We start from the raw sequence: 26,908 nt of genomic DNA, 5'->3' as shown, positions 1-26,908 counted from the left end.
AAAAAAAACCCACAACAAAACCCAAACAACTGTGTTAGAAGGCAAGTCTGGCAAGGAAAGGAATCAAACCAAGCAGCATTTTTCAAAACTATGAGCAAGAACACTATTTGCAGGGCTTTGAGCAACTTTAAACATAAAAGCTAACTTAAAAATATAACTATACTTAGGTATCAACCTAGCTATTGCATAGCTTAGAAGTGTGATACACAACTCAAATGTCTACTGATGTAATGTGACAAAAGACTCTTCCCTTCTGATGTAGACTGTGACTAGTATAGACAAATCATTTCCCATTTCCTGCCTTCACTGCATTCATGAGCTGTAAGCACAGGCTGAACATCAGCTTCACTACGGACAGGTCAGCAATAACAACACAGACGAACTCGTGTATGTACTTAGCACCTCCAAATTCAGCTGTCTGCAAACAGCTGCATTTGGAATAAGTCTTCTTTTAATGCCAGGCTTCTGACTTTCTCTGGAATTGGTTTGAAAGGTGAGAAACTTTGTTTTCTCTTGTCCATGGATTTCCCATTTTTTCATGGAAAGATAACAAGAAGAACCTGTGAAGAACTGCTAAGCAGGAATGGAAAGAATGGTAGCTATTTAATACGAGAGAGTGAAAGCATGGAAGGAGCCTTGTGTCTCTGTGTTTTGTAAGTAATACTAAATTTTTTATGAGTTTTCAAATAGATCGAAAGACAGCCATTCATTTTCTCTAACATTAATATTTCTTCCTTAATATTAACAGACTCCAAGGGGGTGTGAATATGTATTCAAGTAATGCTGGTTGCCTTAGGCCACCATTATAGTGAGTGGTGAGAGGGTGGCATTTGCAAAAGGCATTTTATACAACAGAGGATAGATAAACTGTAATCTGCTGATGCTGGTCTCTCTCTGCAGACAATAAGGGGAGCCCAGAGAAAATAGTTTAGCCTGCCAAAACATGGTAAGAACCTTACTCAAAGTTACTGCCTCTGTAATGATGAGTAAATAGCATTTTAGCACTGTTGAGACACTGGAAAGTCACACAGTAGGTTACAAAACAGTTCCTTTTTCATAGGCTTTCTATATAATGAAAGCTTAGCCTTGTGCTTCAAAGGAATTTTATCTGATTTAAGAACATAAGCTGAGACAGAAAGCTATAATGTGCTGTTCAAATTCATATGACAGGTCCATGAACAAAATGGGCATAGAAAACTGCTACTTCTAGTCCTTAACTTTAATTACTACAATTAAAAAAATATTATTTTCTTTTTCTGTAGGGAATAGCACTTTTATTTCCCTTTCAAGAAGATAATTGTTCTGTTCCTAATGCGTTCAAAGTTTATAAATTAGTAACCCTGCGTCTTCCTTTGTTTGACCCTATTATGTTTCACACTCTCCTTAAGGGTGTTTGAGTATGACATGAAGATCTTTTAACACTACATCTAATTAATTAAAAAATATCAGAAAATATTTTTATCAGTAATCAAAAATGCATTTCATTTGAAACAAATCAAAGGAGAAGGAGAAAAAGGGAGAGGGAAATGGAGTACTACGGGTAGAAGAAAGGAGGTCCATGAAATGACAGAGTAAGGAGAACAGAAATGGCAAGTGGGGGACAAACAGAGCCCTCAGGGAGGGAGCTGCGGGAACCTGCCTTCAGTATGGTGCGGGAGGAGACAATATAGGGAGGGCAGGGAGCATCGGAGGGAAAGGGCATGCATACCCTGTCAGAAGGGACAAATGGGGATCCCGGTGCAGAGGAAGAATGACAATATTCGTCCCTGACATGGGAAGATGGCTGTTGAGATCTTATGCAGTAGAGGAAGATGAGAAAGTGAAGGTCTGGCTAGGTGTGTGCAATGAGTTTGCACCACAGATGTAACAGAGGGCACGTCTACACAGTACGTTGAGGGCAGATGCAAGCTAACATAAAGGTTAAGCTTGGTGCCACACTAACACAGTTGCTTTCCTTTTTTTTTTTTTTTTTTCCCTTCTTAATAAGGGCAAAGCAGATGAACCTTGTGATAGCTTGCACACACATGCTTTTGTCTGTCAACAGCGTTCTGGGCAGGCATAGAAAAAGCGTGTGACTTCCAGCTAGCCTCTGTGGTGGTTTAGTGTTAAAAACTGTTAAAAAATTTAGTGTTTAGTGTATTTAACTTGTGCATTAACAAATTTAATAGTTAAACTGTAGGGGTGGCAGCAATGGTATAGCAGATACTGGCTTGCAGAGATAAAAGCAAGGGTTGTCTTCAGATCGCAAATGGGATGGATGGTAATAGTGTATTGGCTCAGGATTGCCTCCGAGACTGGACTCCTGTCGGCGGTTTACTAGGCAGAGGAAAGCTGTCCTCAAACTGGAAGCAATCAACACTGAAACTCTCAGTGCAGTTTCAAGACCGCTTCTGGATTAGAATTGCACCTTAATTGCTTAGCACCTAACATGGTTGATGCATAAACTGATGCACACATCTCAAATCAGCTGATCCATGGGCAGAGATACTGATGCACTTGCTACAGAAAACAACTTTTTTTTTGCCCTCTAGAGGATCTGGGAGTCAGAATGATGGGACCAATTCAAACACACCTCTCATCGGGCACGGTGCACAGCTCTGCTGATACGTCTTCCTCCACAGCACACTGCCGCTTTCATTCAAAGCTGTCCCAGTTCTCTGCCAGTGCCTCAGTCCAGACCTACTCCTCTTGCTACTGTTCTCCTTACGGCTCAACATGTCATTCTACCAAAAGAAGCTCCTCTCCCCCTGCTTTTCTGCCACTGGATCTCCCCTGTGCCCAGACCAGACGCTTTATTAACTTGTACCATATGCAGCTGTTGGTAAGCATTTAGTAGTTAATGTGGAAACAGAAGTTTCCATTTTAATGGTGGTTTCATGTTTATTCAGTAAAAACTTCAGTAGCCAAATATATCTAGGCAGTAACATTTCCAAATTTGGATGATAAAGAATAAGTTTCAAAAATTATCAGTTTCTGGTAGTTTTTTTCCTCACTTCTATGTCTATGTTTAAAGAATGAACACACACATTTATAAAATACTCTTTAGCCAGGAACATGTGAATTTCTATGGGTATCTCAAGGAGTTAAAAACCAGAAACTGCATCCCTTTGAATCAAAGTAAATCTATTCTAACTGGAAGTCTTATCCTGATCACAATCCATAGTAACTTTTTTTGCAGAACAAAGTAGTTTATTTTCAGAGTAACTATTCATTTACACACAAGTCCCCTGAGCTAGGTTTTAACCCTAAGACTCTCCTCTCATGACAACTCAATTTATGTAGCTACCGCTGAAATCCTTCTGATGAACATGTGTACCAGTTAAAAGACCTTATTTTCAAATACTGCTTCCGCCCCTTGTTATTTGTGGTTTACATATCTTTGCAACTTTACTGCCTTTTTGATCACGGTCAAGATCTCCAGTTCATCTTGTGTATAGCTGCCATTGTGGTATTTGATAAAGCTTTTATTTCTGTTCACAAAAAATATCCAAAGCCATCAGCAGCCTGAGTGTTCAAACACCTACATATTATTAAAAATAATAATAATTAAAACCCTGGGAAATGCAAAGGAAGAATAATTTTCCTAGAAGTAGGACCTGTGCAGTCATTTTCTGGGTGCTGGTGACTGGAGGCCATTTTATGCTAACTTCTCTCCAAGAATTCAACACCCTTGTGATACAACCGTAAAATGAAGTTTAGGGAGGTATCACACCTGAGGAGGATAAGAGGGTGGGATGTCTGTGGAATCAAATTACTCTTATATAAAGGCCTGTGTTAGGTTTAGTTCATTAGTTCTTTGAAACCACTCATTAGAGTAATCTTATATTTCAAGATATGAAGCGTTCTCTCATTTTGCAAACTCCAGGCTCCCTTCTCTTTTGCTTTTCTATCGCTGTCTCATTCAATTTTACTGCACAACCTCTCATGTCTTTAATACCACCTGCTGTTTGCAGACATTTCCAGGCTCACGCTTTGTTGAAAATGTGGTGTCTCTTCCTTCCACCACAGTGTCTGCTTTCGGCAGCGGAGGTCAAAGACTCAGCCCATGGTTAAGTCCCTAATACCATACACGCTCTTGAGTGTATGTCCAGTATCATATGCATCTCTAGCTATACTCTGGTCAAATCAAACATATTTGAGGTTGAAGTAGCCTGGTACACGATCACATCTGGAATACATGAAGGTACAGACAGCTCAAGGGGTCATTGCATGGGGCAGCATGGGGGCAATAAGAGTATGAATTTGTGGTGCCGCAATTACTTGAGGGCTCCCACAAGGAAAGCAGATTACATGAAAAACTTTCTGCAAGTTCACACTTCTGTGTATGCCGTGGCAACCACCTCACCTGTTCTCTTCTTCAGAGGAATGCCAGTAGATCTCATGTGAAAGGTAAACTGCAAGTTTTCTACAGAACCATTCTTTACCACTGTTAAAGGAGCAGCTGCTGCCCGAGCATTCACACACCATTTAGGAAGCCGCACACACACCACCCAAGACTTTAACTGCTCAAACTGGAGTCCCTTCACAGTGGGCAGCTCCACTGAGCTGATGGGTGCCCCTTTTCGACTCCCCACACACTCACTCTCTCTCGGGCGCGTTCTCTCCCCTCAGGCTCAACCCTAGGTTTCCCCAGAGTAGAGTCTTTGACATGACGTACGCCAGGCAGATTTATTGAGTGGTACAATGGTAAATGACAGCTCGAGCTGGGTGCCTCTGGAGAGGGACCCTGAACAAAGAAATCCCTGGGCAATTATACCCTTAAAATTTAAGTCCTCTTCCCCTCACATGATGGTTCAGTCCAATAGCAATATTCGGGTCTGAGGTCTTCTTGTTCTTTGTTGGATCCTTTGTCTCCAGGTGAGACATTCCTTCTCTTAATGGCTACAGCTTCTGCTAACAGTTGCGGCTACCTAATCTTTCTGGTTTGCACTGGTTTCAGGGCCTTCTTTCATGAAGCTAAGTAGGAGTGGAGGATACAGTCAGCGTGTCTGGGTGACAGTTCACAGTTTGCAGCCCAAGGCTTTAACAGGACTTGCCACTAACACTTTGTATTAGAATCTGTTTGAGCTAGGTAGTGCCTTCTGCACCAACCACTTAGATTAATGTGGTTTTCTTTCTCCCCTCACATCCTTCCCAACTTCTACCAATATGATAGAAGACATTCACAAAGACAATCTTTCAGAGCATCACTCCATGCCAATGTGCTTGTTTCCATACAGCGTTGCAGTCTTGTGTCATATCCCAGGTGAATCTCTCATCCTTGTTCTCAGCTGTAGATCAGTCTTTTGAAAGGTGACTGCTTCTCTTACAGATGTGGTAATTAGTTGGAAGCCAGCTCATTTTCCCCTAGAGTGTGACTTCAGGGAAAGATGGGCACCTCACTTTTGTCTTTGTAGCTATTTAGGTCTTCCTTACAGCTCCATTTTAGAAGGAGGGGTACATGTTAGCACTGTCTGTCCATTGTAAAAAGGTTGTCTGATGATTAGTCCAACCCAGTGTAAAGTCTGAGAGTCGACCAGGCCACAGCTCCCTTCTCCTCACTGCCGATGGAGATACTGCAGTTCTCAATGACGCGTGTGCCAGCCCTTTGCCTTGTTTATTGCCTCAGTTTATTCCCATGTTGACATTTGCACAAAGTTGTTTCTAGTGCCATGAAGCAATTCTGCTGGTGGGGAGCAAGGACTTAGGCATCCTGTGCAAGCAAGGACTCTTCTTTTACATGGCACCTGCAGTGGAGTCCCAGGCTCTATTTTGTGTTTTACTGCCTCAGAACAAGTAATGCAAATTCTTAGTGACATCCAGCCCTTTCTCAATGTATAAACTTGAGGCATTTTCATTGCTTTGACTTAACAGATCTATTTTATTGGAGCCTTAGTGGTACAAAGCTCAGCATAGGAAATGCACCTAAGAAGCTGGAGGAACACTCAGGCAGTTAGTTGATGTGGAGGTGAGCTAGCTGGACATGCTTTATCAAGATCTATGCTAAGCAAAGTGTAGTGACTGCAGATTGAACAGAGCACTCTTAGCTATGCTTACCATACCTGGCCTAACTCTGCAGGGCAAAAAACAGCACCATAAATTTGGCCCAAAATCTAACAGATCTGCATAGCAATGCATAGGGGTTTAGATCTGAATTAGTAAGGTATGGTAAAGTAATATTTGGGTTTCTGAGGCTTAAGGAAACAACATGCATGACTAATTTTGGCTAACAGAAGATGAAACATATGACTTATTTTTTTATATATGATATGTGATACTCAAGTATTTTAAAGGCTCCAATATATGAATCAAATGGAAAAATGAAGGCTCCGATATATGAATCAAAGGGAAAAGTGAATGCGTATATATATAATTGATGTTATTTAGCATCAGGCATTCCTTTAGATTTGTTTCTTTGTTTTTAGTCCTTCATTGTATTGCAGTTTACTTTAAGATACAAGCAAACAAACAAAAACAAGACCTGTCCGTCAAGATCAGCTGTAGTAGTCTAAGCAAGTTGCAGTGGTCTGACAGTTCATGAAAAGTATAATGTATACAACAATGTTTTTCACAGCTTTGAAGGAATCATCTACACTTACCGTATCTTCAGGGAACACCATGGATATTTTAGAATACAGGTGAGTAACTCTCATTTCAGCTGTAAAGATTGCACTAAAGACCACTGTCCTGATTAAAAAAATTAATACACATGAACACATTACCTTAGAAAATATTTCCAAGTTTGCTTTCTTCTCCACTCAATTCTTGACTTTTTAATGTTATACTTATTATTACATATGAGCTCAGAAGTAGCTATTATCTTTGCAGAAATCCCTTGTAACCTAAGTGGATCTGTTATTTGTTGGCCAGCTGCTTTCTGATTTGACCATTTCTTTTTCATAGCATTGAAGAAAAATCCATCAATTTCATAACATGCTCCCGTTCTTAATTAGCTTTTTTTATTTGAAAGCTCTGCCATTGCATCCAGCATCTTGTAGGGGTTTTGAATATTGGAATGATCTTTTTGATTTAAAGAGACCTATCTATAATTCTGTACGATTCTGGGGCACCTGAGGTGATGACCCCAGATAATGCTGCTCATTGCTTGAATAAGCATGACAGCAGACTGCATCAATCAAATCCCTAGGCAAGGTGAGAGGACACTTAAAAAGCTGGCTCACTCCTCTGCTTGTAGTAGGACAGTCAACAGGACTGCCAATAATTAAGTAGCCTTTAAGTGGAATGAGGAGCTCACTCCATAAAGGACACACCAAGCTCTCATATGCTGGTAATTTCTTGCTTATTAGTGGTTTGGACTGAGTGCAAAAGACACAATTTCCCATGAAGAATTGAATGGTTTGTTGACAAAAAAATAATCTATTTTGGTCAATAGCCACTCTTCTGGGTTTTGCTGTCATGCCTATCAGCAGATAACAACTCCACACTTTTAGTTTCCTCAAACCCAGTTCTCCTTACAAGGTTTTGCCAAGAATGTGAAAGAAGAGTTTGTTCTTCAAATTTTTAAGTCAGATTGTTTTGGCTTACTAAAATATTATACTGAAATAATATATTGATAGCGGAGGGGAGATTTTGGTTTGTTTTTTTTTTTAAGGGCCAGATTCATCCACAAACTTTTCTAGAGTGCAGTAGGTTGACCCCGGCCAGCAGCTAAGCACCCACACAGCTGCTCGGTCCCTCCCCCCGCAGGGTGGGGGGAAGAGAACAGGAAGAGCAAAAATGAGGAAACTCCTGAATCAGGGTAAAAGACAGTTTAATAGATGAAGCAAAGTTGTGCATGCAGGCAAAGCAAATAAGGAGTTTAGTCACTACTTTCCATCGGGAGGCCGATGTTTAGCCACAACCTGAAAGCAGGGCCTCAGGACACGTAATGGTTACTTGGGAAGACAAATTGCATAACCACGAATGACCCCACTTTCCTCAGCTTTTGTTGCTGAGCACAATGTCATATGGGATGGCATATCCCTTTGGTCAGTTCAGGTCCACTGTCCTGGCCGTGTCCCCTGCCAGTGTCTTGTGCACCCCCAGCCTACTCACTGGGGGAGCAGAACAGGAAAGGGAGGCAACATCAAGGCTGTGCGAGCACTGTTCAGAAACAGCCAAAACACAAGTGTGTTATCAACACTGGTTTAGTCACCAATTCAAAATACAGCACTACACAGGCTGCTACGAAGAAAGTTAACGCCATCCCAGCCAGACCCAGTACACAGAGGCAGTGGCACTCAGTATATACAGGGCAGAAGGGAAGATAAAGGATGCAGAAAAACAAAGAAAATAAAGACATGTTTCTTTGTTAGATAGCAAATGAAGAGAAACCAAAGCCCCGTTCTCTTTTAATGACTAGTAGTAGAACCCTTGCTGTGATTAGAGCTGATTAATGTGCTTACTGTCTGTCACCATCCTGAAGTCACCAGCGTTGCAAAGACTCTCTACAGATCACTGGGGGGGTGTGCCGTGGAAGCAGTTCAGTCCAGCTGTATGAACCCACACATTAAAAAGTGGTTTGTCAGAATGCTGTTCTCCCACTTAGGAGTGCCATCCTCTGTGTTTGGCCTCAGGAGTCTCCAATGCAAGTCACAAATAATAGACAAAAAAGAGACAAATAATAAACTCCTGCCTAAAAGTGAAAGCTGGTGCCGGGGACTTTCATATGGATCCTCAGACACGTCCTCTGCCTCTGCAGATGTCCTTTACTTGACAACGCTGGTATTTTGTAAAATGGTTGGCATCTGCTTGTCACATCGTTGTTTAAATGCAACATCTGAAGTGAGAACTAAATATGTTGCTCCCAAACTTGTGTTCTAGCACCAGAGGGAAGTCTGTAATGCTGTCACTCTTCAACACTCTGCTGTAATGGATTGCTGCAGCGCACATCTGAGCCAATATTTTAAACTGATGTTCTTTTTTTAAAAAAAACATGGTAAGGGAGGTTGCGCTTAGTGCCATAACCACGCCACCAAACAGGTGTCCCTAGTGTTTTAAAGATACTACAATATTCTGTCACCAAAACTCTTTACAAAACAGCTCCTTGGTAAACAAGAAACAACTTATCATTCCTTTCATTTAGGGGACTCTATGTGAAGGGCAATTGCAAACAAACTTATTTTCATTTCCTTGCAGACTTCTGAAGGTGTTCCAGAGAGGCTCTTCAGAACATTAAAGGACCTAATATACACTTATGAAAAGCCAAATCAAGGACTAATAACAAACCTCCACTACCCAGTAAAGAAACCAAAAGCTTTGCAAAGAAGCCAGAGGCTCAAGTCAGGAAAGGATGACATTTATGATGGTGAGAAATTTAGCTCTGCCTTTGTGGTTTTGTTTTGTTTGGTTTTTTGGGGTTTTTTTTAAGATGACTGCATTGACAGGTCTGTGGTAAATAGTTGCTACATGTCTTCTGAGATCAGCTTGCTTGGACAGAAGTTCAACATCCTCCCATCTCTTACGTTCACTGGAAAATGGTTATTCACAGCTGACAGGTTACATACCCTCATCCACTATAAATTAACAAGTTAAAATTGCAAGAGATACAGAAGGCAAAGCATGATGTTGCCCACAGTTCACTCCTTCATGGGTGTTGATGCTTCTAGGCTAGGGAAGGCTGCGGACCAGTTTTACTCAGTGTGGTTCTGCCAAGCTGCCAGGCCCCTGCACTCCATTTGGAGTTCAGGCTGTCCTTTACCTTCATTGTCCAGGTTGAAAACTATTTTTATACCAAAATCCAACTCGGTTATTTTTGAGATGCTAGAGGGAAAAAAAGGGGGAAAGAAAAAAAAAAAAAAAGGCAGACAGCTTGTGGTTTGTTGTGATTTGTATTAAAACATGGCTAATTTTTTAAGTTAGTATGTTGAAAATAAGAAACGTATAACCTTGTGCTCAGGATCACAGCTTTGGAAACAGGGAATTCAGTCTCTGGTTGATCTTCTGCTAACTTACGCTTACAAGTCCCAAGTATGAGGATACAATGTGTCTCCCTGAAATATTATGCAACAGCATTCAATAAATCACGATTTCACAAAGTGATAGACCATGTTTTGTAGTCCCATGTTGTCTTTATGTCCTTGGTTTGGGGAGGATGAATAGAGATACTATTGGTAACTTGCCAGCATCCCTCACACACTTTTGAACCCACTTTTCGTATTACTGTGGTACGATGCTCAGCTGCAGTATCCATCAGGTCACAGGCTGCAAAATAACCTTGAAACTCTTCTAGGTCCTCTGACTAGAAAACTAAGTGTAATGAGCAAGGGCAATCCTTTCATTAAGTACAGTTATTGTAAAAGAAAAAATTCTTGGAGTATCCAATCTTCTCTGTGAGTTATATCTCACGAGTAACACTAGCTAAAACGCGGTCATGTGGGCCAGCCTCTCTGTGCTGCAGTCATACCTCCTGTCTGTATGACAGATGCCGGTTTTTTGCATGCAACAGTGCAACAGCTCCTTGTGTCAAGCAGCCAGGATAGGAAGGGGAGAGCTCTCCCCACCACTTCATGCACTAAGCTGCATTTTTAGGGGCCAGTGCAGCAACAACCTTGCTGAGAGAAACAGTAGCAAAGAGACATTTCCAGTGTCCCCAACATTACATTATCACTTATATCACTATGCCACATTTGCTCTAAAAAAGGTTTTTGTAGTATCTTGTCATTGCTGTTCCAGGGAAATGGAAAAATACTGCAGTAGCATGGATATATTTTTAGGAAAAATCAGATGTAACACATATTTCATTGTCTTGTCCTGCAACACGGACTTTTCTAAAAGATGCACAATGTCTTGGTCTGGACTCACAGGGAGGAAAACAAAACCTTTCATTTCACTATCTAAATGTTTGTAGTTGTCATAAAAATGGAGGCTTTTAGAAGTAATCAAATCAGTTTGGAATTGATGCTGTTCAATTTTAATTTAAATTTCACTTATACAGTAGTCCAAACTTCCCCCTCAGGCTGCTTTGTTACGTGCTTACAGGGGGAGTTTAAGTTAACGTCATGATGGATATCTCTCTGAAATGCAGGCACCACGTAAAACACCACAGTGCTTCCTAAAGCAAGCACTATACTTTCTGGCCCGGTCCCTCATGTTGCACCAGCAGCTGGCTTTGCAGCACATGCAGGATTGAGTGCTTCAGTGCCACCAGTGGAACAACTCATGGGACTGGAGTCGCGACATTGGTTGTTGGACAGTTCTGAACATTGTTTTCTAGCCTAGGAGCAGCTTGTCTGAGGGTGGCTGCTTGAAGCGACAGTAGGTTTCCATAGTGGAGATGGAGTCCCAAGCATTCAATTTCTGCCTTTCTGCTATCTTCTCAAAAAACATAATAAATCTGACCAGGTCTAAGAGAGAAAGGCTTTTTTCAGGCCTTTCTGTTGTTTATTTATTTAAAGAAGAAAAGGTGTGTTATGCTATAGTCATAGCTGTCTCGGCTATTGATCTGATTTGGTAAGTATGGATGATTTCCAACATTTGACTATTCCTCAGGGGGTCTCACGTGGATACATCTGTTTAATAAGAGAGCTTGCTGGCTCAGAAAACACAATGCAGGCTTTGCCTCCATACGGGCTCCTGGAGGACCCAGTCCATAGGACACGGGGCCTAAACATCTGCAATAGCAGAGAGAATACTGAGAAACCAAATTGAGCTGTTGATACCTGCCCAGCAACACGGTCACAAGCCGTCCTGCTTACTGTGGGCTTTCAGAGGAGCCATTTGCAATGACAACATCTTTTTTTTATTGATTTCTTCACAGACATTGATGACAGTGATTATGTTGCTGTCCTACCCTGAATGATCTGCCACGTGATGATTTGGGAAGCTGCTGTTTCAGGCTGTGCCACAGGACAACGGACCAGCTGGGGAGAGCTGCCAGCTGGGCATTTGCCACTGCGGATCTGTACCTCTGGAATTAGTTTCCTCCATTTGCAGACTGTCAGAGCAGTTGTACCTTCTCGCAGTAGATCCAGTACAAGCTACTGAATATTTTTGTTCAGCAATAAAAGAATTCATTTTTATGAGACACAAGCATACATACATATATGGGAGGGGGAAGGGTATCTATGTGCATGTATGTGTATTTTTGGTTTTTAGTCAGCAAACTGTCCAAGATATCTACTGTTAAAATGAATAACCTGTTAGAAAGCAGCAATATGAATACAATAAATGAATGTGTATAAAGCAGTAGTTTAAGGCAGAACTGATATATGTTGATAAAAATGGTACATGATAAAAATTCTGTTGGCATCATGATGCTTAAAATCCTCTAAACTCTGTTATTTTGTGCATGATTCATGTTACTCCATTGTTGGATAAATGGATAGTACTTCAGCTATTGTTGCATCAAGAGGGCTTTGGAAGGTACCCAATTTGTCGTTCTAACTCTGGTCGCGTTCAGTGCACTGAACTATCACGATTACGGATGCACAAATAACGTAGGCACCTTCTGTCTAGTCGTGCTGCATGAACTACCACGGCCACACTTAAAGCGTCTGGTCGTGTTCAATGAGAACTATCACAGCTAGACCAATGAATCAAAGCAATTTATTAAAGCAACAGACACACAGGTTCTTTGGATTACCAGCAACAAATTCACTGACTGCAAGGCACATGCAAATACCAAAGCATACGTAACACAGATGCATCAAAAGATATCAAGCGACTCTATATAGAGGTTTCTAAGTTTCCCGGGGAGGCACTTGGTATAACCAAGTGTTCAAATCTTACCCAAAGACGTCCCGATGCGGGGGAAGAGAGGCTCAGCCCGTCGACTGATCCCAGAAGTCAGAGTGGTACGTGATGGTATCTTCCCTAACATCCCCTCTCTCTTCGGCTAATTTATACTATTTTTCACCTTTCAGGTGGAGCTTGAGTGACTCTAGTCATAAATACTGTATTATGATTGGTGTAAAACTTTCTTGCTTCGCTTTAAAGGTACAGGCTCGGAAAAATTCAGAGCGCAGGCTCAGTGAGGAGTGGTCTCACCTTAGAGGCGGGTAGGTTTTGGGATGGAGGTGTGTTTTGGTATTATAATGATATTATAATGAGCAAAGTTTACCAAAGGGCAGCATTTTGTCAGAAACATGACAGGTTGTTGGCCCAGGGTCTCATATATACCCTTTCCTATTGTCCTTCTTCATTCATCCATCGTTTGCCCAAGGTCTCGCAGTGTTCCATTATACGGCACTCTGTCCCTTTGGTAAGTACATCTACAATAAAGTGTTTGCCATGTTCTGGCACAGTCAGGACTATACAGGGACTAAAAGCAGCAGCAATAAGGCGACAAATGCTTCATCTTTTCATGTCTGTAGATAGACCAAGTCTCCGGGCTTGACGGAGTACTGGGGAATCCAAAGGCACAGAGGCTGCCCCGGCTGGGCAGAATGCTCACAGCAGTCCCATCTGGGGTGCCACACGGAGCCTGGCCGCGGTGTCTCCACACCGCTCCACCCTCCGGGCAGTTCCTCTTAGAGCCAACACACCAAGTTCCCCTGGTGTTGCCGGCGTCTAAGGTTGCAGGCCCAGGGAGCTTCCGTGAAACGGGTTCCTTGCATGCCAGCTGCACTCCACCCTGGAGGCTTCTTCAGTGCTGTGCCTTTCCTAAAACTGTGAATCTAAGTTTAATCTCTAAATCACCTCCAGCAATTGTTCCGCAGCTATGTGAAGGAATACTGGTATTATCCTGCAGTTTGGAATAATCTAAATTAAAACAAAAGGCTGTGTTAAATCCATGCTGTAAAGAATTAATCAGCAACATAAAAATGGTTTGAAATACTTTTAATATCAATGAATGATTCTGGTAGATTACAAGAGGAGTGCAAGTTCTACATGCATATCGGTATGAACACATCGTTTTTTTTAATAGATACTGTACAAATGAGAATGCTTACTACATTTCATTTGCTACTGCCATTAGGTCTGTATTGTCATGCATATAGGTTTTGTTATTTTTAATATAAGAATTTGTTTTAATCCTACCCCCTCATTTTAAATATTTTATATATACTTTTGTTCTGAAGGTAGCCTGCAACTAGCAGCCCAAGCCAGAACTGGAATGTATGTCCAGATTCTCCCAGTCACTAGTACCAACTCCCTCTCCATTTGTGATCTTGAGGAAGACATTTATATTGGTTGTGTGTTTGTCTAACATCTTTCACAAACTATTCATGTATTTTTATAGGTAATACTAGTTAGAGTTCTTTCTTGTTATGTTTCTTTCACACCAGTATTTGTTAAAGGACTTTCAGATCTTTCAGTGCTTCGGACGTCATTATGAATTAACAGTGCTAACAGCTTTTGGTGCCAGGCTCAAATGGTACTTGTACCATGAAGGAGACAAATAAGAATATTAATTAACTCTGGCATGGCCAAAAATACGAACACATGCGTCCAAAAATCATGAATTGAAAAGAAAGTAGTTGTCCACGAAAAATGGTACTATTGGAGAAAAAAAAAGCAACCCTTGCTTTGTAGGAGCACATACACTGATGCGTCTATTCACAGAATTCAGCAGCCTGCCTGATAGTTGGTTATCACATGCATCAGACTGAGCAGCTGCTGTGCTGAGACATCCCAGCTCCGGCAGCCTGGTCTTTAACAGTGCGGAACACTACAGATTTTCTGAAATGAGAGTCTCAGCAGTCCGCCACATGCTAAGCCAGTCACACTGATGTTCAATCTTAGGAAAAGGCCAAGTGAGAAGGTATCCCAGCCAGCTCCTCATGACCCCCAACTGGGTGATTCCTGACGGCTGGACAGACCATTACTCAGAGCCAACCGACACAAGGGGCTGGGCTGTGGTGCTTTTTAGCCAGCAGTTGCTGTGGATAACGTGCTGCACTGCAGGCAGCCATGCTTCGGACTTGAATTTACGCCACCACAGTGGCTGCAGCTCCAGATGTTGCGTGCAGACCCAGGGTACGCCCAAGCCCACGCTCCCGTGACTTCTTAGGCAATGCCTCTGAGGCGGTCAGCTGAAGCAGAGAGTGCTGGAAGGATCAAGGATTTAAAGGAGGAAGCAAGGACCCGAAACAGAAACTCATCTACAATATTCAGCTGGGCTTTATAGGAACACATTTGTTCTGTTAACAGTATAATAAAATGAAGTTAATGCACACATTCCTACACCTGTTTGCAGGCCTCATACATTAGAAAACAATCTATGCATTAAGTTTCAAAAAAGCAGGATCAAAAGCTTCACACAACACAATTTACGTTCGAACCCACGAAACAGCAGGATGTGGGTGTGAGTGCCTGTGTGCGAGTTGAGCAGCGAGGGGCCAAGCCATGTCGTAGCCGAAGGCGCGAAGGGTGTCAGAGGCAAGCGTAACCCCGTGCTGGGGGTGTCCCCAATTGGAAGGGGCCACCTCGCGCCCACGAAGAAGCAAGAATTACTCCGGTCGTGCTCTCCTTTGCGTGCCAGCCTCCCTCCTGGGCCGGCACGGGAGGAGCAGAGCGGGGCCCCCGCGGCGGGCGGTGTCGGGGTGCCGTGGTCGTGGGAGGCGTCGCGTGGGTGCGAGCGGAGCGGGGCGGTGGGCGGCGCCAGGCCTGTAGGGGTCGCTGTGCGCCCCCCCGCCGGCGGGGATCCCCGTCAGCCGAGCGCCAGGCGGCGGGACGCTGCTCCGCAGGGCCCCGGTTCGATCCCCGCCACCCGCTTGGCCCCGCCGCGCAGCGCCTTTTCTCTCTCGCCAGCGCCTCGGCGAGCGCTGCACGGGCACCTTTGCCTTTCCTCCTTAGTGTGGCACGATCCTGAGCCGGCAGGCTTTTTGCCTTCTTTTTCCTCCCCTTCCCGCGGGAGAGGGCAGGGAGCCACCGGCTAGAGGGGCGCCCGCCTGCTGCCCGCGCTCAACCCCACGCCAGAGGGGCGGCAACGGCTGGCGTGGAAAAGGAAGGCAGCAGCAAGGCAAAGGCGGGCTCTGGGCGCAGGTGCAAACCTGCAGCACCTCCAGTCCGCAGGCTGCCTTCCAGAGGCGGCGGGCTGGAAGACTCAGCGCACCCCAACCACGTACACCTCCCCTTCGGAAAAGTCTCCTTCCCTAACTTTCTGCATTGCCTCAGGCGAACGTGAACCCTACAGCCGGAGGCAGCACCCAAGCGGCTGCACGTCCTGGATTTCCCGCAGTTCTCCCTCAGGGTATAAAGCAGCAGCAGCTCCCACATTCCCGCATGCCCAGGGCAGCCCCCACCGGGGCTCCTCCCGCTCCACCCTCTCAAAGCAAGATGGCGGAGGCGGCGCCTCCCGTCATGCTCTGCGGCAGCGGCGGCCGCTCCCCTTCAGCGGACGCTGCTATCAAAATGGCGCCGGCGGCGGGAATTACGAGTTGTGTTTGTCGCTCGCTGGTCTGAGAGGGAAGCTGAGGCGCCATGGATGCCTTGGGCTGCATGAAGTCCCTGCTCTTGGCAGCCACGCAGTACCGGGCCGCCAAGACACCGCCCAACGCGGCGCTCCTGCAGCGCAGCCTGGAGGTGAGAGCGGCGCCGCTCCTGGGCCCCCGGGCCGCCGTGGGAGCGGGGCGGCGCGGCCGGGAACGTGGGGGTGGCCGTGGCCGTGGTGTCCCCTGGGGCTTGGGGGCACGGGTGGCTCTTCTCGGGGCCCGGCCTCGGCCGGCTGCGTCCCGCCGCTGCCTGCAGCCGCTCGTCGGCGCCGGCCTGGCCGGGCCCGCGGCTTCCCCGGTGGCTCAGCGGCGGGGGATGGGGAAACTCGCCCGGTGACCGGTTGCCTGGGGAGCTAGCGGCCGAGGGAGGTCGTCGGACAGAAGAAACGCTTCATTTTTTAGAAATATCCGCGGAGTATTCCTGTATCCTTTACTATAATGTTTTACGGTGTTTCAGTGTATTTACGGATGTGTGCGGTATGTTTACATGCGCTTAGGCTCAGCGTGTAATGTGCCTTACGAGGGACTTCGGTGGGGTTTTCTGTTGGGTTTTTTGGTTTTTTTTTTCATATCCCCTAAAGTCTGACCCACAAGGATCATTTATTTTCACAACTTAAAAACAGAGTTTGAATGATGAACTGGTATTGTATCTGAAGTTTGCCAGTTTCATGCGACATGTAATCAAAGTCTTTGCTGCGAAGGGGTGGGCCTGTCCGTTTCCCTGACCTCCAGGTACAGCCTTGCGTACAGCCCTTGCAGTGGGCACACTTGGTATGGCGAGAGATTGACACATTGACTGAATTGCTTAATCTGCAAGGTACCTTTTTCAAATATATTTTTTTTAAATGCTGAAACGTTAATATAAAAGTTAGTGTTGTCCCAAGTAGGGCTCTTACCCGCTGTGCAATAAGCCAATCTTCACACACTGAGACAAGATATTATTTCATTTCTGCGCAGACATGGGTGCTAGGTGGTAATTCCACAAAGCTAGCACACTTACCAAAGTTTTCTCTAACTTTTATACGTTGCAATTAACACACCACACCTACCTACTACATAATCATTAACTTAGCTAAGCATACTTGTCTCTCACTGGTTCATATCTTCTTCACTTAAATGTAAAATTACAGTATGATTTTAACTTACTACACATGCTCAAGGGGGGGGAGGGTAGTCTTTCTAGTTTTTCATTGAGTCAGTGGTTGCAATCTCCCCCTGCTGAAATTACCTTTCCCCTACTTTCCTTCTTGGCAGATCCTTAGTAACTCTTCATGGTTTACTAGTCAAGACAATAATACATCACCTTGTGTCCTGTTCCTGGACAATTTGTCATTAGCAATCTATTAGCCAAACAAAAGCATACATAGGGTAGAGCTTTACAGTGGACATTCTATAGCAGCATCAGTTTTGGATAACATTAGTATTCAGCTTAGCTTTCTCTGTATCTATTGTAGAGATACAGAGGGAGACATGCAAGATGCAGGGGACATGCAAAACCAACATTGTGTTGCTGTATTATGCAAATATAACTCGTGTCTACCTGTATTGATGTGTAGGTGTATCATTTTCAGCATCTTCTTATATAGGCTTCCTTGAACTCAGGTTCCATGTTTTCATCTCAAGCACACTGCTCCCAATGCAGCACTACCTGTTACTGCTTATCCTTCCTGCAGAGTGGCACCTTTGGGTTCCTGTCCGCATCTTTAGAAAGCAGGTTGTTGGGCTGAGCTGAAGGGTGATTACTAAATGTTTGTGTTGAGCAACCTGTTTGGTTGTTCTTTCAAAATAAATAAACCCTATCTTTTCTCTGTGCTAAAACATATGTAGGAAGAGTAGCCTGGTATTAATTCTGTTCAATGTGTGAAGAAATACCAAGTGTTGCTCTGCTACAGCTATGAGATTAAAAAGAATGCTGTTACTACAAATGCTGTCAGCAAGCAAACAAAAGAAACCCCAATGTGTTATAAGTAATCACAATGTAAACTTGGTACTTTCCAAGAGTAAAGGGAACACATCTACAGGAATGAAAAACAGTGGGTTTTTTTGAAACGTTTTTTTTCCAGCAAATGTGAAAGTGTCCTGTTAGAATGGTACTTAACATTCTCGGTTTGTGAAGTAGCGCAAAATCTATTTAATATGACTCTGTGCTTTGACTTCTGTGTTAAATACTTTGTTGCAGATGAGTAATTAAGGTTGGTTTTCTCCCTTCATCTCCAGGTTATCTCTGGACTGAAGCTTACACGATTATTTGCTTCAAACCAGATTCTACCAAGTGAATGTCTCGGCTGCCTAGTAGAACTCCTTGAGGACGCTAATATAAACCCATCTCTAACCTTGTCTGTGCTTACTTTGCTATCACAACTAGGTAAGGTTTACATCTGAACTTTTTATCTTTGGTCTGGGAAAGGGATGAGAAGACAGGTGCTGATGCTGTGGCATAGGTGGTGAACTTCTTGGAAAAAACATAAGGTGTGAAAGATGAAGTGTTTTTCATTGTAGTGGAGTGCTTGTCTGAACCACCTGACTGTATGTGCAAGGCCAGGTAAGATGTTAAATCACCATAAGAAGCAAATTTGAAGTCATTACTGTGAAATAACAATGATCCTGCTTGTCAGAATTTGTTTCCTCAGTGGGTAGGGTGAGGAATTATTCTCTTGTCCTTGATTTTTGGAGCTTTAAAAAGACTACCTTTTTTAAATTAAGAAACCTGCCTAGGGGATGCAAAGATAGGGAGAAGCCATGTTACATCAACAACTGTCATCACCTCAGTTTGCCTCTCCCATTGGAGCGCTTGCTGGGCAGCAGTTTGAGCTCTCCAATGGCCTGAGCCTGTATGCCTCAAGTTTCCCAGTTACAAAATAGGTTCTACTGCCTCTTACTTGTTTCTTGAGATGTATTTTTCCCCCCCCGTCCCCCCCAAAGGACTTTGTTGTCTAGGGAGCTTTGTGCTCACCATAACCTACTGTCATGGTTTAACCCTAGCCAGCAACCAAGTACCACACAGCTCTTGCTTGCTCCCCAACTGGTGGGATGGGGGAGAGAATTGGAAGAGGTAAAAGTGAGGAAACTCATGGGTTTAGATAAGAACAGTTCAATAATTGAAATAAAATAAAGCAAAGTAGTAGTAGTAGTAATAATAATATACAAAGCAAGTGATACATGACGCAATTGCACACCACCCAACTGACGCCCATCCCATCCCTGAGCAGCGATTGCTGTCCCCTGGCCAACTCCGCTCCAGCTTATATGCTGAGCATGATGTCATATGGTATGGAATAGCTCTTTGGCCAGTTTGGTTCAGCTGCCTTGGCTGTGCCCCCTCCCAGCTCCTTGTGCACCTGGCAGAGCATGGGAAGCTGAAAAGTCCTTGGCTAGCATAAGCAGTGCTTAGCAACAACTAAACCATCAGTGTGTTATCAGCATTATTCTTATACTAAATCCAAAACACAGCACTGTGCCTGCTACTAGGAAGTAAATTAACTCTATCCCAGCCGAAACTGGGACACCTATATACGTAAGTTACATATGCAGGTAAAAATTATCCCTTCACTGCTTAGTTTCTCATCACATATGAGTAGTTATTAAAGATTTGAGTCCTTTGTGATGACCTGTTGTTTATTTTCTCTGATTCTTGGCATTTTTAGCCTCTTTGAGCTTCCTTTTAGGTTTTTGAAACAGCTACTGCAAAATTGTGTTTGTTGCTGGGGTTCTTACCTTTCTTTTCCAACCTGTTGGGTCTGGAAAATTTTAAGAATTAGTCTTCCTCCAACTGATCTGTTGCTTTACCTGTTATCCTTGTTTGCTACACCTTTTCTAGGACTGCCTAAGCGGAACTGGCTTTTTTTTTATTTAACTATTGCTAAGTAACCCTATCAAGGTATCAGTTTTAGTCTCCTTGCCCACCATAGCAAGAAACCGAGGTCATTGCTTTTAAGCTTTAAAGCCTTTTAAGTGCAGGCTTCAAGATCGCAACCAGAACCAAAACTTTGTAGGTAGGAGGTAGGCCATTCTTTCAGTGTCCAAGCGTCCTAAGGAAAAGTATTAGTGTTTCAATTAACTGTAAGTTCAGAAGTAAGGTAGAGATGCAAGTGCATAGGAGCTGTGATTTATTTGTAGTTATTTGACAAATATACATGAAAAACTGATCAAAGACTTTGGCTTCTGCTTAGCTTGGTAGCTCATACAACAGTTGCTTTTGCTATTCAATAGGGGTTTTTGTTAATAATTCTTAAATTCTAGCTTTGGACAATGAGACTAGAGAAGCTCTTCAGGACACCTACAATCTGACCAGCGTGCTGGCAGGAGTGGTTCATCGAAGTTCTACTAATCTTAGTGACCCAGTCTTATTACAGGTAACAGGAACTAATGCTTAATAGTGTTTGGCTACTGTTACATAGTATACATTATACTGTATGCATATAATAAGTCTTTCAAAGCTCTATCTGAAATAATGTGTTGAGGGAAAGTTGATCTTAGCTGTGTGTATTATTTGCTGTATGAGGCTAGTATGACAGGATTTTAACACTGCATAGAGTTCTTTATATTCTCTCTTCAATCTTGCTTGTGCTTTTCACCTCCTCTAAAAAAAACCCAACAAAACAAAAACCCACAAACAACAAAAAAACAACAAAAAACCAACAACCAAAGGAAAAAAACTGGTTTTGAGGTTATTTCAAAAAATCACTGCTTGAGAGCTTGGAAGGTTATTTTCCATTCGAGGTATTTAGTTATTTCTCCTAATGTTCATAACAAAAGCCTGGACATTGTTTTGCCTAATCAATACTTTGACAGGTAATTGTGAAGGAGTGAAAGGAAAGCTGTGGCTGCCAGTTCTCATGGAAGGTTTGCAGGGCATGTATGCCTCCTTCCCCCTGGTCAGGGCTATCTGCCAGTGAATGCAAGGGGGCTTTGCTAATGGACGCTTACTTTTAGGAGCCAAAAGCAGACATTATTGACTTTTTTTTTAATTAATGTTACTCTTTTTGTGAATACATGTATCTCAGTCTGACTTCACCAATTTTAACCTGCCCTTTCTGTGCATTAAACAGTAAAGTTGGGCAAAATTTTCTTTTTTTTTTTTTTTAAATATGCACACGTTTTCTCATATGTGGCTCCAAGCTTTCAGCAAGTACTTTGCTGGCTACCTGTAGTTACATCTCTTTTCTGGAGAGGGAAAACATAAAATTAATTTGCTAGCAGTTCTGTTGCCCTTGATCTGTGGAAAATGAGTCAAGCATCCAGTAAAGAACACTTTTCTCACAGTTTGTGTATTTCTTAAAGCACTAGGAGTACCAGAAAGCTTAGGGATCCAGGTGACTTCTCAGTCAATGAGAGAGATTTTGTAGTCACCAAGTAGATCCAACTAAAGACCTTTAAGTTCTTATATCAGATATTTATATCGTCATGTTTGAGTATATTAACATAGCTGAGTTGATGTGAAGTTGTGTGCCGAAAGAATGCCGCATGGAGGACTTTACTACCATTAGATCTGTTGGAAGTCTTTACAGCAAACCTGTTTTCCTATAAACATACTTTCCGCCAGAAATTGCAAAGCACTTTTTGGATTTTGGTGAAACACCTAGATCTTTCAATAGGACAAAGCCACTTTCTCACTGACAGAATAGAGAACTTACTGACAAGGCAAAGGGGAGAATTGGATGGGCTAAAAAGGTAACTCCTCTGTCAAAATAAAACCTTATTCATCTGTTTGGGCTTTTAATAAGTACATCGCTGTGGTAGGACACTACTCAGTGCGCTTGCAGCAACTCCTTGTAATTTTTATGTTAACATTACACAGTCTGAAAATTAATTCAGTTGTGGTGTCTTCTTATTTTGTCCTTTCAGTTTCAGCTTTTGTAACTTGTAACACTCTTCAGTGAGATGCTATAGGAAAGACATATGTGAATAGCTTTTTATTTCCTCAGAGTATTCAGTTGCTGCAGAGGCTAACCTACAATGTTCCTGTCTTTTGCGCTGGTGCCAACATCGATGAATTAATTTCATTTCTAATGCATCGTGTGTAAGTGTGTACTCAGTTGTATTTTCTTATGGAAAATGTCTAGCTAAGTTTCTAAACTTTCTGAAGGAGGTTAGCATATTGCACTAACCTGGTCTCCAGAGTGAGCCTTGGCATTTCTGCTCTGAATTTAACAGAGATTTTTCTTCAAAAGCTGTGTTGTTACAGTTTGTCAGATGCAGTGATTGTGGGACTTTAGGTGATCGAATGTTAATTGGCATCTTAACCCACCCCCAGGAGCAGGGAGCTAACGAAGAGAAAAGCCAGGAGAAAATTCAAGCTTGTCATTAGGAACAGACTTATGTTAGATTAATACAAATTTTGTGCGAGTGTCCTTGTAAGATATCTAATGACTATTGAAAGCATCTGCAACAGAGGATGTTTGATAGTACTGATCTGATACTAGGTTTCTTTTTACAGATGTGCTCAGTTAAAAACGGCTCACACTGTGGGGATTGCAATCTGAATTTTGCTTTGCTTGGTGGAATGGTGTCTAATTTAAAAAAAAAAAAAAACAACCAAAAATAAAACCCAAACCAAAATAAGAAGTCCCCCAACCACCCCACCCCAACCCACAAATTCTTGTAACTAAAAACATCTTTGTTTAAATTTCTGGACTTTTATTTTAAGGCAAGCCACTGAAGATGAGTTAACGACACCGTGTTTAGGACTCCTGGCAAATCTCTGTCGTCACAATTTATCTATTCAAACTCAGATAAAATCTTCGGTAAGAGTTTTGTTTTTTGTGGCATGATTCTCTGACTTGAGGGCAACAGAGAGTTACTCGACTCCGGGGAATCACCTCAGTATTTCTTATGTGCTTGTTTGCGGCAATAATAACCCTAACCTGTTTGTTCTCCAGAGTTGGTGGTTGTTTCTCCCGTATTGGAGAAAATACCCAACTTCCTGTTCTACTGGTTATTCTTTCCTTCTCTACATTTCTGTGTTGCTGCATTAGCTTATGTTAGGCATTCAGTTTCTGCAGTTGTTCTCTGCAAATGGAAGATGAATTTAAAATTTGAGCGTTTTTCCTTAGAAAAACTAAATGTTGTTAACATAAAAACTGTGGTTGGATTTTTGGGAAGTTGCATTAACTTTGGCCAAGAAAGAGCTCTGCCTTTTAAAAGATAAATCAATAAAATACCACTGATCTTGATGTCAGGTCAGGGCCCTTGAATCCTCAAATGCACATTCATATCTGAGCTACTCAGTTCCTGTCTCTTCATAAATCAGTACAAACATAACTTATTTTTCAATTCAGAAATACAAATTCATCTACATGGCAGTGAATGTTGGGGAAAGGAAGAACTATTGTCAGATCTGATCACTGAGCAGAGAAGGGATGGGGGTCACTTTTCAGTGGTTGTTTTCTATTAGAGACTTTAGCAAAATTACTTTCTCATCTTTCTTTAAAATAATAATAGAATTTCTTCCTTTTTTCCCACTTTTCCTTGTACAAGTTTAACAGAGAATTTAGTCATTGACATCAACGCCAGTATTATGTAGTAGAGCACTAAAACAGATTTCCTAGAGAACAGTTACTATTCTAATATATTTTTTGTATTATTATTCATGATGTGTATGGCTTATTTATAAATATGTACAATCTGTAAGTTTGGTGTTTTTATAGAACAGAATAAAATGTATAACACCTATGTTTCTCCTTTTTGCTTTAGAATAACGTGAAGAGTTTCTATCGTACCTTAATAAGTTTCCTGGCCCATAGTAGTTTGACTATGGTTGTATTTGCACTTTCAGTATTATCAAGCCTTACTTTAAATGAAGAAGTAGGAGAAAAAGTAAGTGATAATTTGAAGTCTGTTCTGTTCTTAAGTTGTAGATAAAACCATTAGCCACGCTGGCAAAATAAAATTCTAATGCCAGCTAGTTTTAATAAGCAGGAGACCCAGCAAAGTAAGTATGTGCCCATACATAACTTTCTTCTTCCTTTCAGCTCTTCCATGCTCGAAATATCCATCAAACATTTCAGTTAATATTCAATATTGTTGTAAACGGAGATGGTACTCTAACAAGAAAATACTCTGTTGATCTACTCATGGATCTTCTGAAGAACCCCAAGATTGCAGATTATCTTACCAGGTATGGCTTCACTTCCTAAAAGTACAGGATATTTTTCCTAAACTCTTGCTCAGTTCCTTTGCTGTATGCTATTTGCATTCTGAACCAAGCATTGGAAAAAATTCCTTAGATACTTTTTGAACGTTACTAGTTGATTATAGTTGATTTTAACTGCTGTACCTGAAACTAAAGGATTCTCCTGTTACTAGTTTCACACAGAAGTGTGAATCAATCTGTTTTTTCATTGTCACTTAGGTAATATTTAATAATTGTGTTCAGTAATTCTTTGTCTTGACAGTATCAGTGGTCAGACAACTTGATGAATAGCTGTCTTGCCTTTTACAGGCCTGTATTATCTTGAAGTGGAATAGTGTGGTTGAAGCTGTAATAATTTTACTGGAGGGCATTAGAGACTAGTTCTGTGGAGGGCTTGACTAGTAGCAAATTCAGCGAGCAGAATTTAGTTGCTGAATTTGAATCTAAATCTAGCAGTAAGAATTTGCTTTAATTCTTAGAATATTTTTAAAGCTTAGTCTATGTTAAATAGAAATTACATTATCAAAACTATCACTGTACCCAAAGTATTTAGGGGTAAGGAGGAGAACAGGGTACTTGGATTCATCACTTGGTATAAATGTCTGAGTATTGAAATTCCAATTTTTTTTTCCCCGCTATGTATGCTGTAGATATGAGCACTTTACCTCATGCCTTGGTCAAGTATTAGATCTTCTTCATGGAAAGGATCCTGATTCATCATCTAAGGTATTTATACTTTCTCAGTTTAAGTCTAAGAGGGTACAACTCCTAATCTAGTTCTACTTCTGTAGTCATAAGTAGGTTCCTCGTGTGTGAGGGTTGATAATGAAATACATTAACTTCAGGACTCTTCAGTGACCTATGGTATTCACCAAGTTTATATTTTCTAGTTGTTCAAAAGGCTATCAGGTTGAATTTGTAACGGCTGGGGTTTTTGCCAGATTATGTGTGTCTGCTTTCAGGCAACAGACATAAAGGCAAAAAGCCAACATAAACACTTGTTGTGCTTTGGCTAATAAGAAATTTTGGGATCTACCAGAAATGCAGTGTGTACCCCACTTCATTGGGTAAAACTTGAATTAATACCACTCAGACTTTGAACTGATGATCAGGGAATGATGATGCTAATTTCAAAGATTTAGGAGTAAGTTCTTTCATATTAGTTGAACAAATTGATGCCACGTTTGGTTAAGCAGTTAATTGTTGCATTCAACTTTGTCTCACTGCTGCCTTACATAAATGAAATGTTAGCCAGCTGTTGCTAAAGGCTAAATTATGAAATGTTGTGAAAATATTTGGGCTAAATACATTTGTGAAATGAATCTTAAGTTTTTTTATGAATGTGTTTTGCATCATAGTAAATGATAAATGCTAATGTGTCTGTGTGTGTGATTTTTTTTTTGTTGTTGTTTATTGGTTTTGTTTAGAAAGACATATTGACAGGGGGCTTTCCAGGGTGCTTTCCTCTTCATCTCTGAGTATGCACATGTGCATCCATTTGAGTCTCAGAATATTTTCCCTTCCATAGCTTTCTTCATTCTGAGCGTATATGCATTTCTACTGCTTATTAGGTTGCTAGCCAGCGGTCATGCTTTTTAAAGAAGAAGGGAGAGAAATACACTAAATAATAACTGTCACAAGCCTTCACCAGTCCAATGAACTGTATTTCTGCTGCTGGTTTGGCTTTAAGGAAAGAAAACTATTATTCAGAAAATTTTAAACTGCTAAAAGGAGTTGCATAGAACTTACATATCTTTTTAGACTTGTGCTATGGGAGATGCAATTTCGGTATAAATACTTGATTTAAAAGCATTTGAACTCTCATTCACTTCACACAGATCTTAGAACTGCTGCTTGCCTTCTGTTCTGTGATAGAACTGCGTCATACCCTGCGGCAGGCAATACTGGAACCATCTGGCTTACCAGTCTCTGGAAATACCAGATTTGTGACTCGCTCAAAGACTTTTGAACCATCTGTTGCATTGGTGCACTTGTCAAACCAACCATTGGAAGGCTCTGAAGACTGTTCAGTTCTAGCATTGCAACTATTCAAAGAGATTTTTGAGGTACCAAGACTGATAAATGAGTTTAAATTGCTTCTTAGCAGCTATACTTTTAATTGATCTTTAAACAACTACTAGCACTTTTCGTGAAAAATAGCATGTAAAAATATACCTGAAATATCTCTGCCTTGAAAGTTATTTCTAAAATACAGCATGTATTTAAAAGTTGGTTTACAAAGTATGGAATTCTAGAACAGTAGGAGTTTTAAGTGAAAGATGTGGCAGCTCATGAGACGGGCACAAAGCTATGAAAGAATTGCTTTCTAGGACTTGACGTAAGGAGGTTTCTGCTGTTTCTGTGCTCTTTGTTAAACTTCCTCCTCCAGTATGATAGTGATCAGCAGTCTTAAACCTGAAAT

The 26,908-nt window shown here is 41.9% G+C and overlaps 2 protein-coding genes across 2 annotated transcripts in view; both read left to right on the top strand.

Annotated features, from left to right (window-relative positions):
* Nucleotides 1-519: 519 nt before the first annotated feature.
* Nucleotides 520-11,775, top strand: SH2D1B (SH2 domain containing 1B). Its single transcript, XM_009493483.2, has 4 exons — nt 520-653; nt 6,554-6,617; nt 9,118-9,286; nt 11,738-11,775. The coding sequence occupies exons 1-4, from the start codon at nt 520-522 to the stop codon at nt 11,773-11,775; spliced, it is 405 nt and encodes a 134-aa protein (XP_009491758.2).
* A 4,569-nt stretch (nt 11,776-16,344) lies between these two features.
* Nucleotides 16,345-26,908, top strand: part of CIP2A (cellular inhibitor of PP2A) — a 28,927-nt gene continuing 18,363 nt past the window's right edge. Inside the window, exons 1-9 of the mRNA XM_075711306.1 lie at nt 16,345-16,446; nt 18,573-18,720; nt 20,595-20,707; nt 22,280-22,374; nt 23,002-23,098; nt 24,048-24,170; nt 24,326-24,471; nt 25,137-25,212; nt 26,325-26,552. Of these exons, the coding sequence (XP_075567421.1) occupies nt 16,345-16,446; nt 18,573-18,720; nt 20,595-20,707; nt 22,280-22,374; nt 23,002-23,098; nt 24,048-24,170; nt 24,326-24,471; nt 25,137-25,212; nt 26,325-26,552 (1,128 nt within the window). The remainder of the gene's footprint in view (nt 16,447-18,572; nt 18,721-20,594; nt 20,708-22,279; nt 22,375-23,001; nt 23,099-24,047; nt 24,171-24,325; nt 24,472-25,136; nt 25,213-26,324; nt 26,553-26,908) is intronic.

Source organism: Pelecanus crispus, chromosome 1, assembly GCF_030463565.1.
Source record: "Pelecanus crispus isolate bPelCri1 chromosome 1, bPelCri1.pri, whole genome shotgun sequence".
Taxonomy (NCBI): Eukaryota; Metazoa; Chordata; class Aves; order Pelecaniformes; family Pelecanidae; genus Pelecanus; species Pelecanus crispus.
Note: the sequence above shows the minus strand (reverse complement) of the source record. Positions and strands in the feature narration are given on the sequence as shown.